This window comes from Macaca fascicularis, chromosome 3, assembly GCF_037993035.2.
Source record: "Macaca fascicularis isolate 582-1 chromosome 3, T2T-MFA8v1.1".
NCBI lineage: Eukaryota > Metazoa > Chordata > Mammalia > Primates > Cercopithecidae > Macaca > Macaca fascicularis.
Window position 1 is genome coordinate 176,724,741 of NC_088377.1, and position 14,635 is coordinate 176,739,375.

A 14,635-nucleotide genomic window follows, 5' to 3' on the forward strand; every position below is an offset into this window, starting at 1 on the left:
TTAAACCAAATATACATAATTTAATGTAAATGTTATAGTACAGACAATAGCACTTTCTTCCTATTTAAATAATACTAATATTTAATCAATTCTATAAACAGGATGAATAAACTCCCACAATATGGTATCTCTATTTCCTAATTTCCCTTTGTTTAGAAAGGAAGATTTAAGCATATAAATAGAATACTCTAATTGGTTGTTTCATATGGTAATCTTTAAATGCTTGTTATTTTTAAGGAGGTATCTACAGATTTTTAATATTTTTTATTGGATTTGCTATTTGCAAGGCAAAATGGACTTTTGGGAGTCAATATATGTTTAAATGAAAGCACTTGGTTCCCTGAACAAAAACTTAAAGTGTGCTTTGTAGTCCCATTTAAGAAATCTTTTAGTTACATCTAGCATATCCTAACATGGTTAGAATAGTCCATATTAAAATAATAGTCACATTATCAGAAAAATGTATCAACTTAAAGGAAAGTTCTAGAAATCCACATATGTACTTTCCAGCTAGTTTTTAAAGCACTTTGAAATTGATATAACATTATTTGTGATGATGAAAATATTTTCTCATAAAATCTTTACACGAGTTTTTCTCAAAGTGATTATTACCACCATTTCTAACTGGCAACCAAATATTCTAGAACTGTCTTACTGAATTTTTTTCTGCCTTTACAACATATACTGATGTGTGTTAAATCAGCTTTGGTCCAGATGGTGGAAAAGGGACAAGGGAAAGCAATGAGCTGTTAAATAACCTGCCCTGGAGAAGAAAATCTAAAGAACAGGATATGGAATCATATCAATGTTTTGTTTATACTGTTTTGCAATGTACCTGCTAAGAAAAATTATTAACTTACCCTCAAGGGTGGGTAAACCTATTGATGTTTTAGGTAATAAACGAGGCACTCATTTCAGCACAAAAGACCTGGAATCAATGGGATATCATTTTTGTGATTCTCTCTTGGACTATTGTGATCCCGACCGGACTAAGGTAAGCAAAGTGCATTTGGTAATGCATCAGACTCCAGCCTATCAGATACCATAAGCTGACTATGGGCCTATGCGGTGTTTGCCTTTTAATGTCCCAACAGTGTTGTTGGGGGTTTGGCACTTAATTTCCCAGTAACAGTTGTTCCAGGTGTCTATAAATACTCAAATAGTTTAATTAGGAAATAAAGTTATTTTGTAATGAGCTCATGTATTTATTTTTCCCTAGTATTATCGGTGCCTGAAAGAATTAGAAGAAATGGAAAGACATATAACACTGGAAAAAGTCTTTGAGGATTCAGACACTCCTGTGATACACATTACATTGGATCTAGAGTCTAGGTAACTCAAGGCTACTGAAGTAATGCAATTTGTTGTGCTGCTTTACTATGTGCTTCATAATTATACCAGCATGTTATTGTCAATTCTCAACTGAAAATCCCAACTATAAGTGGTGGAAAATTTCTCCCATGCCCATTATTTTGGCCAGACCTCATTAAGACTTCATTTATTATTTTTATCAAGTAACATGAACATTACTGTGTACAGCGTACTAGGTGTGAAAGACATATGAAATTGATTTTTGTTTGGTTATTGTTTTTGTTTTTCTCTTTCTTTTAAATATACTTTTAGTTTTTTAGAGCAGTTTCAGATTCACAGTAAAATGGAATGGGAAGTACAGAGAGTTCCCATATATCCCCTATGAGAGTGGTACTTGTTTACAGTTCATGAGTGTACACTGACACATCTTTATCATCCAAAGTCCACTGTATATGTTAGGCTTCACTTTTGGTGTTAATTCTGCAGGTTTAGACAAATGTATGATATATGTATTCACTATTATAGTATGATACAGAGTATTTTCACTGTATGGATTCACCCTAAGAACCCACCTATTCAACCGTCTCTCCCTACTAACCCCTGGAAACCAGATATTTTACACGGTCTCCATAGTTTTGCCTTTTCCAGAATGGCATATAGGTAGGAGCACACAGTATGTGGCCTTTTCACACTGGCTTCTTTCACTTAGTAATACGCATTTAAGTTTCTTCCATCTCTTTTCATGGCTTAATAGCTCATTTATTTTTTGCACTCAGTAATATTCCATTGTCTTAATGAACACAGTTCATATATCAGTTTACCTACTGAAGGACATCTTGGTTGCCTCCAAGTTTTGCCAATTATAAATAAAGTTGCTATATACATCCATGTGCAGGTTTTTGTGTAGACATAAGTCTTTGACTTCTTTGAGTAGATATCAAGGAGCATGGTTGCTAGACAGTATGATAAGAATATGTTTCGTGGCTTTTCTTCTTCCAGCATTGGAGTCGATGTTACCTCTTCATTTTTTATTTTATTGTGGTAAGAACACTTAGTATGAAATTTACCATCTTACTTACTGTACAATATTTTATTATTTTTGATACAATATTGTAGAGCAGATCTCTAGAGTTTATTCATCTTGCTTAACTGAAATATTTTGCCCTTTAATTAGAAAGTCCCATTCCCCCACAACCCTCTAGAAACCACCATTTGACTTTTATTTTATGAATTTGACATTTTAGATACTTCATAAAAGTGAAATCATGCAGTATTTGTCTTTCTGTGATTGGCTTATTTCACTTACTGTAATGTCCTCGCTGTTTATCCATGTTGTTAACATATTGCAGAATTTCCTTCTTTTTTAAAGCTGAATAGGAAGCCACTGTATGGATATGCATTTTCTTTATCCATTCATTTGTCAAAAGATATTTAGGTTGTTTCTACATATTGGCTATTGTGAATAGTGCTGCAATAAAAACGGGAGTGCTAATGTCTAGATTTCAGTTCTTTTGGATAAATACCCAGAAGACTGCTGGATCATATGGCAGTTCTATTTTTAGACTTTCTGAGGAACCTCTGTGCTGTTTTCAGTAGCAGCTGCACTGTTTTGTATTCCCACCACAGTGTACAAGGGTTTCTATTTCTCCACATGCTCCCTAACACTTGTCTTTTGATTTTTTTGATGACAGCCATCCTGACAGGCAAGAGGTGATATCTCATTGTATTTTAATTTGCATTTCCCTGATAAACGTTGTTGAGCACTTTGTCACATACCTGTTGACCAGTGTGTCTTACTGTAGAAATATCTATTCAAGTACTTAGCCCATTTTATAAAAAAATCAGGTTATAGGGGTTTTTGCTATTAAGTTGAAGGAATTCCTTATATATTTTGGAGACTACCCCTTATCAGATGTATAGTTTGCGCATATTTTTTTCCATTCTGTAGGCCGTTTTTTCACTCTATTGTTCCCTTGGTTGTACAGAAGCTTTTTAGTTTGATGTAGTCCATGTGTTTATTTTTGGGTTTGTTGCTTATGCTTGTGGTGTTGTATCTATGAAATCTTTGCAGAGATCAGTGCCATGGAGCTTTTCCCCTACGTTTCTGGAAGTTTTGTAGTTTCAGGTCTTATGTTTAAGTGTTTAGCCCATTTTGAGTTGATTTTTTTTTTGTACAGTAACCAATTTTATTCTTTTGCATGTGGATATCCAGTTTCCCAGCATTATTTGTTGAAGATAGTATTCTTTTCCCATTGTGTATCCTTAGCACCCTTATTGAAGATTATTTGGTCATATATGTGTGGACTTATTTTGGGGCCCTGTATTCTATCCTGTAAGTATAGATGTCGCTCTCTCTTTGTCAGTGTCATACTCATTTGATTACTGTAGCTTTGTAATATTAATTTGAAATCAGAGAAAGTGATGACTCCAGCTTTGTTTTTTTTTCTCAGGACTGATTTGATTTGGCTATTCATGGTCTTTGGTGATTCCATATGAATCACAGAACTGTTTTTCCTATTTTTTGTAAAAGGTACCATTGGGATTTTGATAGTGTTTGTATTGAATGTGTAGATCACTTTGAGTAGTATGGGCATTTTAACAATATTAACAATATTAAGTCTTCTGATCCACCAACAGGGGATGTCTTTCCATTTATTTCAGTCTTCTTTAATTTCTTTTATCAATGTTTTATAGTTTTCATTATACAAGTCTTAGTTAGGTTTATTCCTATTTTATTCTTTCTGGTGCTATTGTAAATGGGATATTTTCCCAATCACCTTTTCAGATAGCTCATTATTAGTATATAGAAACACAATGGATTTTTGTATGCAGATTTTGTAACCTGTAACTTTGTGAGTTTATTTATTAGTTCTCGCAGTTTTTTTTTTAATGGAGTCCATAGGGTTTTCTATATACATATATAAGATTATGTCCTCTAGAAACAGGGACAATTTTACTCCTTCATTTCCAGTTTACATGCCTTTTCATTTGTTCTTTTGCCTAATTGCTCTGGCTTGGACTTCCAGTATTATGTTGAATAGAAGTGGCAAGGTGAGCATCCTTGCCTTGTTCCTGATCTTAGGGTAAAAGCCTTCAGTTTTTTACCATTAAGTATGTTATTAGCTGTGGGCTTTTCATATATGGCCTATATTATGTTGAAGTGCTTTCCTTCTAAGTTTGTTGAGGAAAGGATATTGAATTTTGTCAAGTGCTCTTTCTCTATTGAATCATGGATTTTTATCCTTTATTCTGTTTGTATGGCTTATCACATTAATTGATTTGCATATATTGAACCATCCTTGCATCCCAGGGATAAATCCCACCTAGTCATGGTGGACAATCTTTTTAATGTGTTTTTACATTTAGTTTTCTAGTATTTTCTTGAGAATTTTTGTATCTATGTTCATGAAGGATATTAGCCTGTGGCTTCCTTTTCTTGTGGTATCTTTGTCTAGATCTTTGGTATCAGGTTAATGTGAGTCTCCTAAAATGAATTGAAAGTTTGCTCCTCTTCTATTTGAGTTTGAGAATGATTGGCATTAATTATTCTTTAAACGTTGGATAGAATTCACCAATGAAGCCATCTAATCCTGGGCTTTCTTTGTTGGGAGATTTTCAATTACTCATTAAATCTCCATAATAGTTATAGGCCTGTTCAAACTTTCTATTCATCCAAAATTTAGTCTTGGCAATTTGTATGTTTCTAGGAGTTTATCTGTTTCATGCAGATTATTTAGATTGTTGTTATACAACTGTTCATAATAGTCTCTTATGATTCTTTTTATTTCTGCAGTATCAGCTATAAAGTTTCCTCTTTCATTTTTTATTTTATTTGAGTCTTCTCCATTTTTCATAATTAGTTTAGCTAAGAGTTTGTCAAGTTTGGCTTTTCAAAAAACTAATTCTTAGTTTCACTGATTTTTTTCTATTGTTTTTCTATTTTCTATTTTATTTCTGCTTTAATCTTTGTTTTTCCTTTCTTCTGCTAATTTTAGGCTTAGTTTGTTCTTTTCTATCTCCTCGAGGTATAAAGTTAGGTCATTTATTTGAGAATCTTTATTCTTTTTTAAACATAAACATTTATCACAATAAATTTCCCTCTTCGTACTGCTTTTGCTATATTCCATTAATTCTGGTATATTATGTTTTCATTTTTGTCTCAAATTGTTCTTAATTTCCTTTTTTATTTCTACTTTGACCCAATGATTGTTCAAGATTGTGCTGTTTAATTTCTTTATACTTGTAAATGTGAATATTCCAGTTTTCCTTCTGCTATTTATCTAGTTTCACCCCATTATGGTCAGTAATAATACTTGTTAAATTTGTTAAGGCTTGTTTTGTGGCCTAAAATGTGATCTATCCTGGAGAAAGTTCCAGATGTGCTTGAAAAGACTATGTAGCCTGCTGCTGTTGGGTACAATGTTCTGTATATGTCTGTTAGATCCATTTGGTCTATAATGTTGTTCGAGCCCTCTGTTTCCTTATTGATCATCTATGTCAATATTCTATTATTGAAATGAGGTATTGAAGTCTCCTGCTATCATTGTATTGCCGTTTCTCTCTTTGGTTCTATCAATGTTTGTTTTATATATTTAGGTGCTCTGATGTTGGCTGCATATATATTTGTGATTGTTATATCTTCATAGTGTATTGATCCTTTTATTTGTTATCTCTTCCTAGTGGATTGACCCTTTTATCACTATATAATATCCTTGTCTCTCATGACAGTTTTTTACTTAAAGTCTACTTTATCTGATATAACTATAACTATTCTTGCTCTCTTTTAGTTGCCATTTTAGCATGGAATATTTTCCCATCCCTTAATTCAGCCTATGTATGTCCTTAAATCTAAAGGGAGTATCTTGTAGATACATTGTAGTTGGATCCTCTTTTTTTAATCCATTCAGCCATTCTATGTCCTTTGATTGAGTTTAGTCCATTTATATTTAAGGTCATTATTGATAGAAGATTTACTATTGCCATTTTGTTGTTTTCTATTAGTCTTATAGTATTTTTTTTTCTTTTCTTCTCTTCAAATTATTTCTTATGCTGTCACTATCCACAGAGAAGTGAGATGACACAAAAGCAGTATAATAAAAGGTAATGAATAATAACTGGAAAATTCAGTACCAGGGGAATATAGTTGGAAGAAACAATGTACTAATTTTATAAGCTCCCACTTATAGGTGAGTACAGTACTTACAGGAAAGGTAAAACAAATGTATGATTCTTCCCTTATATTTACACATTTTTCAGTCTTGAGTTAGTGCCCCTGCAACTTTCCCTGGTGACTAATATGTTTGTTTCCAGATGCAGAGTATCATTTTGAGCTCATGAGTTTGTTTATATAATATTTGATGTACTCTAATCAATTTCAGTCATTATTATTTGAATGCTCAAATTTTCCTCAACCTTGACAAGACCGATTAAGTTGGCCTGTGTTTTTTGACATGACTCTCATAGTCTTCAGTAACTTTCAGCCATGATGGGATTTCCCAGGCTCATCTTGTATATTTCCTGCACCAGAACTGGAATCTACCATTTCTCTCAGAAGTCCTGGTTCTTTTCAGTGAAAAGGGATATTTAGATAACATAGCCTAGATGATAGTTATTATTGCTTCTAGTTTTTTTTCCAGGGGATTGAGTTGGGAAATATGTATTTTCATAAGAAAAAATCTTCAGTTCATAATTATATTTCCAGTTCAAATTTAAGATTATAGAACTTATTCTTATTTTTTATACTTCTCTTTTCTCGTATACTGAAAAATCTTCATTCCTAATTACTTTAGGGTAAATATTTACCTACTTCTTCCTTTTCCTATCATATACCCATAATAATGCCACCAATAAAATCACTATTGAATGCAGTTTAACATTTCTTTGTAATTCTTTTTAAGCTTCATATAAAGTAGTTTTTAAAAGGGGAGAGATTATTTTCTCTGTGTGGCTATGCCAGCAGTCTGACAGTTAAGTGTCTTTGTTTTTGATTATATTAATTTTTAGGAATAACTTTTATTAATTTTTTTGTTTTTAAATTATATAACATGTTTACATAAGAACATCACAACTATATAACAGGGAACATTCAAAAAAGTGTTGATTCTACCCCATCTCCCTCTCTCTACCCTGTTTCCTTCCTTGTTCCATGGGTAACTGTTTTCATTATTTTTTTTACTTTGTTTTACTTTGAAAATATGAGTGAATAACCACATATTTTCATGTCCTGTACCTTATACGAAAGGTAGTATACCATCAGTGTTGTTCCATATCTTGCTCTTTTCACTTACAATACTCTGGAAGTCACTGTAGATTTTTCAGTACATAGGGGTTTTCCTTATTTCTGTGTAGTACTCTACAGTTTGGGTATATCATAATTTACTCAGTCTGTCCTCTACTGATGGAACATTGGAAAATAACCTACTTTTTCCAAATAGTATTTTTTTCATAGATTCAGGGGGGTATATGTGTGGGCTTGTTACATGGATTTATTGCATAATGCTGGGGTTTGGGCACCCATTGAACCCGTCACCCAAATTGTGAATATAATGCCCAACAGGTGGTTTTTCAACCCCTCTCCTCCACCTTCCTCCTGACTCTTGGAGTCCCCAATGCCTGTTGTTTCCATCTTTATGTCCATGTCTACCCTTTGTTTGGCTCCCACTTATAAGAGAGAACATGCGGTATTTGAAAACGATTTACTTTTAAATGTGGTTCTAAATTAGGATAAGAGAAGTGAGATCAAATAAGATAATGTGTAAGTAAATCCTCTATAACTTTGTGCTGTAAAATACTATATAAATAATATATATCATGTGTTATCTATCTAGAATACCTTATAAGAAATTCAGGAATTTATGGTAAATTGGGACATAAACTTGATTTCCTAGGACCAATCAATATTCTACAGGAGTCTGGAGTCTGTTTTTTGAGGCTGCAGAATCATTCCATGTTGGTTATTTTGGAAACTTTGTAACATCTGATACACATTGAAGAAAGCTTCATCCTTACATGTGCAGAAATATTACAAATGTGCTACTTATGTATATTGCCCTTTTTAAAAAGGAACATAATAATCACCATCTACTTTTTCCAGAGATATAAACCAATTTCAAATGAAAGCGTCCAAATATTTTAAGAACTTCGCATGCAGAAACACGTAGAAGGCATAGCTTCATTCTATGCTTAAGAAAGCAAGGCCACACCAGTAGTGATGGGTGAAAAATGGGTGAAGCTGACTTTCAGGACAATAAAAGGAAGAACTCCCTAATAATGAGTCTGAGAAGGGTTAGTGGAAAGTAGTTAGTACCTTACAGAAAGGATTCAGCCAGGCCGGGCATGGTGGCTCACGCCTGTAATCCCAGCACTTTGGGAGGCCGAGGCAGCAGATCACCTGAGGTCGGCAGTTTGAGACCAGCCTGACTAACATGGATAAACCCCATCTCTACTAAAAATACAAAATTAGCCAGGCATGGTGGTGCATGTCTGTAATCTCGGCTACTTGGGAGGCTGAGGCAGGAGAATCGTTTGAACCCAGGAGGCGGAGGTTGTAGTGAGCCGAGATCGTGCCATTGCACTCCAGCCTGGGCAACAAGAGCAAAACTATGTCTCAAAAAACAAAATGAAACAAAACAAAACAAAAACAGAAAGGATTCAGCCAAAGCTGGAGGACCGTCTGCTATGGGACTTAATTAAATAATTCCTATTTGTGAGAAAGATTTAGTTAAATTATTCCTGAGGCCTAAAAAATTATAAGATTCTAATGGATACTATCAATTTAACAATTCATCTTAAGAAAATAAAAACATTTCTAATAAATAGGAAATAGACATTTAAAATACAGCCTGCCAGTCAATGTCTTTGATTTTTAGAAGTATATATTAAATAGAAAATACTATTATAAAGCAATTTAAAACACAGACCTTTCAGTATAGATGCCTACTGTGTTATAAAATCAAGGCTGATATGAACAACAGTTATGATATGTTAATTATTATTTAAAAATTTGTTTGCTTTTATTTTTTCATAAATTTGGTTACCTTCTATGATGGCATAAGTGAAACACATCAAGTCAGTATTGAGAAACTCTTAACTTTCTAACCATATGTGGCAGCCTTCTATATAATTTTAGGAGTTTCCATATTACAAATGAGGAGTTTAAGGCCTACAGTGAATTAACCTCAGCGTGTTCTCTTGCCTTTGGCTCTCTTTAAGCTGGATCTAACACAGAAATAAAGATAAGTAAATTTACCTGGAGGGCCATTTTATAAGTACTTTGTAGCTGTGTCTGAGAAGCAAAGTAAAATAAAATCCATTGGAACTTAAATTGTGAGTGCAGAGGAGAAATTTTCCAAATGAAACTTAAATTCCTTTTATAGCTGCTGCTTAAAAAGGAGCATCGTGTTTCAAAATAAGGAAATGTAGAAGTTTCTTTGATTTAAAAGCATTGATACATTTTCTGATTTGCAATGGAAAATATTTCCTTATAGAGAATACAATAGTGCCACTAGTACAAGCAATATTTTATAATTAATATAAAAAAGATAAAGCAACTTTAAAAGGTATCTTGTTTAATGAAAAAATATTTTCTAATGCACATTCATTCAGATACTATGGTAAATATAATAAACTAGTTATGTAGTTTCTTAGCCAAAAAAGGAAAATATTTAATGGTAGACAATTAAAATATGCTTAAAAACATAAATATGTGTGTATACATATTACTGTAGTTATAAAAATATGCATGCACACATATATTTGTATGTTTGCTTGTTTATTTCCAAAATACAACCCAGAGAGTTTTCTTATTTATCAATCTGTATAGCTTCTTATTTGCTTCTCTTATTATCTTACTCTGTTTAATGTTGCTACAACAGAATACCTAAAACTAGGTAATTTATAAAGAAAAGAGGTTTCTTTAGCTCATGGTTTTGCAGGTAAGGAAGTACAAGCACGATGGTAGCACCTGCTCAGTTTCTGGTGAGGGCTTTTCATGCTGCATCATAACATGGCAGAGAAGGTCAAAGGGGAAGTGCACACAGGCGAAGAGGCAAAAATCCAAGGGGCATCTTTGCTTTATAATAACCCACTCTTGTGGGAACGAATCCATCACCACAACAACTAATCCAGTTTCACAAGAGTGAGAACCAGGTCGTTCATAAGGGACCCACCCCCATGACCCAAACATCTCCCACTAGGCCCCACGTCCCAACACTGGCACATTAGGAATCAAATTTCAACATGAGTTTGAGTGCGGACAAAGCATAAGGGCTAAACCATATTATAGCACTTGTCTTACTGTATTAGCTAGAACTTCCAGTATGATACTGAGTGGAAGAGCTATGAGAAGACATCCTTGTCCTGTCCTCAGTCAAAGCAGGAAAGCATCTAGTTTCTCACCATTATGTATGATGTTAGCTATAAGGTTTCTGTAGATACCAAGTTGAACAAGGTTCCCTCTACTTTGTTAGCTGAGAGTTTTTGTCATGCATATGTGTTGGGTTTTGTCAAATGCTTTTTCTCCACCTATTGATAACATTTTTTTTTCTGCTTTAGCCTGTTAAAGTGATGGATTACATCAACTGATTTTTGAATGTTTAAACAGCCTGGCATACCTAGAATAAATCCTACTTGGTCATGGTTTATAATTCTTTTTATTCCTTGTTGGACTCAATTTGCTAATATTTTCTCAAAGATTTTTGCACCTGTGTTCCTAAGACATATTGGTGTAGTTTTTCTTTCTGACAGTATCTTTGTCTGCTTTTGGTATTAGGATAATGCTAGCCTTTTAGAAAAAGTAAGTGTTCTCTCTGTTTCTATTTTCTGGAACAAATTTTAGAAAACTAGTATTATTTTTTCCTTAAATGTTTGGTAGAATCCACAATACACCATCTGGGACTTGTGCTTTGTTTTGCAGGGTCACTAATTATCAATTTGATTTCTTTAATTGATAATAGATCTAGTAGATCTATATATCTATTAGAGCTATATATCTCCCATTGTGAGTTCTGGTAGATTGTGTCTTTCAAGAAGCTGGTCTATTTCATCTAAGCTATAAAATTTGTGAGGACACAGTTGTTAGTACTCCTTCTTTTTCTCTTTAATTTCAATAGCATCAGTAGTGATGACCCCTCTTTTATTTCTGATGTTACCAGATTGTGTCCTTTCTTTTTTCTTGGTTAACCTGGCTAGGGATTTATCTATTTTATTGATCTTTTCAAAACAGCAGCATTGTTTTCATTGATTATTGATTCCCTGTTTTCAGTTTCTCTGATTTTTAAATTATTTCTTTTTTTCTGCTTGCATTACATCTCTATTTCTCCTTTTTCTGATTTCCTAATGTGGACACTTGGGTTGTTCATTTTAAAGCTTTCTTCTTTTCTGATATATGCATTCAATGCTATAAATTTCCCTCTAAGCACTGCTTGTGCACTATTCTACAAATATTGATAAGTTGTATTTTAAATTTAATTTAGTTAAAATATTTATCTTTGTTCACACTGGACATGATTACCAATGTAGAAAATATCAAATAATTTTTTAAAACCCTGAAACTAATAATTATAGAAAGATTTAAATATACAAGGTTAATATACAATTGCCTTTCAATATACCAGCCACGAACAATTGGAATTTAAAATTAAAAACAAAATACCATCTACACTGGCACAAAAAATTAAAATACTTGGAGTAAAGCTAACAAAATATGTGTAAGATATATATGAGGAAAATTACAAACTCTGAGGAAAGAAATCAAAGAGGATCTAAATAAATGGAGAGAGAGTTTGTGTTCATAGACAGGAAGACAATATTGTTAAGATGTCAGTTCCTCCTGGCATGATTTTTGACTCAATGTAATTCCAGTCAAAATCCCAGAAAGTTATTTTGTGGCTACAGACAAACTAATTCTAAAATTTGTATGGGTGTGCAAAAGACCTGAAATAGCTAACAAAGAAGGACAAAATCTAAGGACCTACACTACTTGACTTGAAGACTTACTATAAAGCTACATAATTAAAACAGTACAGTACTAAAGAACAGACAAATGGACCAATAAAACAAAACAGAGAACCCAGAAATATATCCAACATATTTGTCACCGCTGACAAATATAGTCAATGGTGTTTGAAAAAAGAGCAACAAAAATCCCTAGTTAAATGGAGAAATAAGTCTTTTCAACAAATGTTACTGGAACAACCGGACATCCACAGGCAAAAATGTGAACTAGAAGCAACTTTACACCTTTCACACAAATTAACTCCAAATGAATTATAGACCTAGGTGTAAAATACAAAACTATAAAACTCCTAGGAGATAACATAGGAGGAAATCTAAATTCTCTTGAATTTGGTAATGACTGTTTAGATATGACAAAATCATGATCCATGAAAGAAAAAAATTAGTAAGTCTAAAGATGCTTGACACGTGAAAAAAATAAAAATAAAAGATGCTTGACATCATTTTCATTAGGAAATTGCAGATTAAAACAACAGTGAAATATCATGACACATCTATTATAATGGCTAAAATCCAAAGCACTGACAATACCAAATGCCAGTGAGGATGAGGAGCAACAAGAACTCAACACTTGATCTAGCGATTGCATTCATATAGCAGCTTTATTCATGATTGCCAAAAACTGGAAGTAACCAAAATGTCCTTCAGTAGGTGAATGGATAAAGAAACATACGTTCAGACAATGAAATGTTATTCAGTGATTTTTTTAAGTGAGCTATCAAACCATAAAAATATATGGCAGAGCTTTAATTCATATTGCTAAGTGAAAAATGTTAAGTCTGAAAAGGCCACATATTATATGATTCCAACTATATGACACTGGGTTGCCAGAAGTTCTGGGAAAAGGAAGGATGAATAGATGGAGCACAGAGGAATTTTAGGGCAGTTAAACTACTATTTATGATACTGTAATGATGGAGATATATCATTATACAGTTGTCAAAACTCATAGAATATATACCACAAGAGTCAACCCTAAGGTAAACTATAATTTTTAATAATGTATCAGTGTTGTTTAATCAGTTGTAACAAATGTACCACATACTATCAGATGTCTAATTTACAAATGTACTACATACTATAATTTAGGAAGCTATGTGGGGAATGGGGGCATGTGTATGGGAACTCTGTACTACCTGCTCAATTTTTCTGTAAACCTAGAACTTTTCTAAAAACATAAATTATATTAATTTTAAAATAATACATGAAAAATATAACCCAGAAATGTTTTCTTTCTTGTATTGGCTCTCAAGCAAAAAAAAAAAAAGTCCTACCATTGCAATAAATGATTATAATTAGAAATAGATTTGTTTGACCCTTTTTTCTTGAGGTACTATGTTTCATATGGTGCTGCATTGCTTTATGTAGAATGGATATAGTGATATAAAAATAAATGAATTTTAAGAGCTATTGATACCCATGACATCTAGGAAACTCCCCTGATATCGCATTTATTCATTAACATATTAACAAACCTTACTGAGTGCCTACTACATGCTGAGCACTATTTCCACTCTGGTGATAGAGCAGTGAGCCAGACGGAAAAAAAAAAATCTACTTTTCTGGAGCTTACATTCCATTAACACATTCCCAAACCTTTATATCTCTCCACACATTCAACAAAAACCCTCTAAGTTGTCTGGAACTACTAAATATCTAAACCACCTTTGTAAACATTCTTCCTCTTCTTCTTCTTCCCCACCACCCCTCTGCCACCCCCGCTCCGAGATGGTGTTTCGCTTTTGTTGCCCAGGTTGGAGTGCAATGGCACAATCTTGGCTCACTGAAACCTCCGCCTCGTGGGCCCAGGCGATTCTCCTGCCTCAGCCTCCTGAGTAGCTGGGATTACAGGCATGTGCCACCATGCCCAGCTAATTTTTGCATTTTTAGTAGAGACGGGGTTTCACCATGTTGGTCAAGTTGGTCTCGAACTTGACAGTCATCCACCTGCCCTGACCTCCCAAAGTGCTGGGATTACAGACGTGAGCCACTGCGCCTGGCCACTTCTTATAATTAGAACTTTTCAACCATTCAAATAAGAGAATAAAAGCAACAGCTGAAATTTTAAGATGCCACCAAAACATTGTGTAAACCAAAATTATTATTATTTTTTTTAGTAGCCGAGGCTCTGACAGTTCAGAATCCATTGACTCTCTGACTGACCTTCTCAAGTTAACTTCTCAGGTATGACTGAATATTTTTGCTTATATGTGGATATGCTGTGTAGGTACTGTTCTTATTGTGACTAATAATCAGGTAAAAAATTGCAGATATGTCATTATTTTATCATCACTGTTACTTATTTTCCAAC

At 33.5% G+C, this 14,635-nt stretch overlaps 1 protein-coding gene across 20 annotated transcripts in view; it reads left to right on the forward strand.

The window, feature by feature from the left end:
* AGBL3 (AGBL carboxypeptidase 3) overlaps positions 1 to 14,635 on the forward strand; it is a 136,709-nt gene that overhangs the window by 57,563 nt on the left and 64,511 nt on the right. For 17 of the 20 annotated variants that reach the window (XR_012432899.1, XR_012432895.1, XR_012432897.1 and 14 more), the window contains 3 exons: positions 894 to 994; positions 1,220 to 1,332; positions 14,442 to 14,508. Coding sequence is in view for 11 of the 20 variants with exons in the window: in XM_074036036.1 (XP_073892137.1) it covers positions 894 to 994; positions 1,220 to 1,332; positions 14,442 to 14,508 (281 nt within the window). In the remaining 9 variants the exon portion in view is untranslated. Of the gene's footprint in view, positions 1 to 893; positions 995 to 1,219; positions 1,333 to 14,441; positions 14,509 to 14,635 lie in introns of those variants that run through there. The other 3 variants (XR_012432898.1, XR_012432901.1, XM_074036037.1) reach the window with 1 other exon arrangement.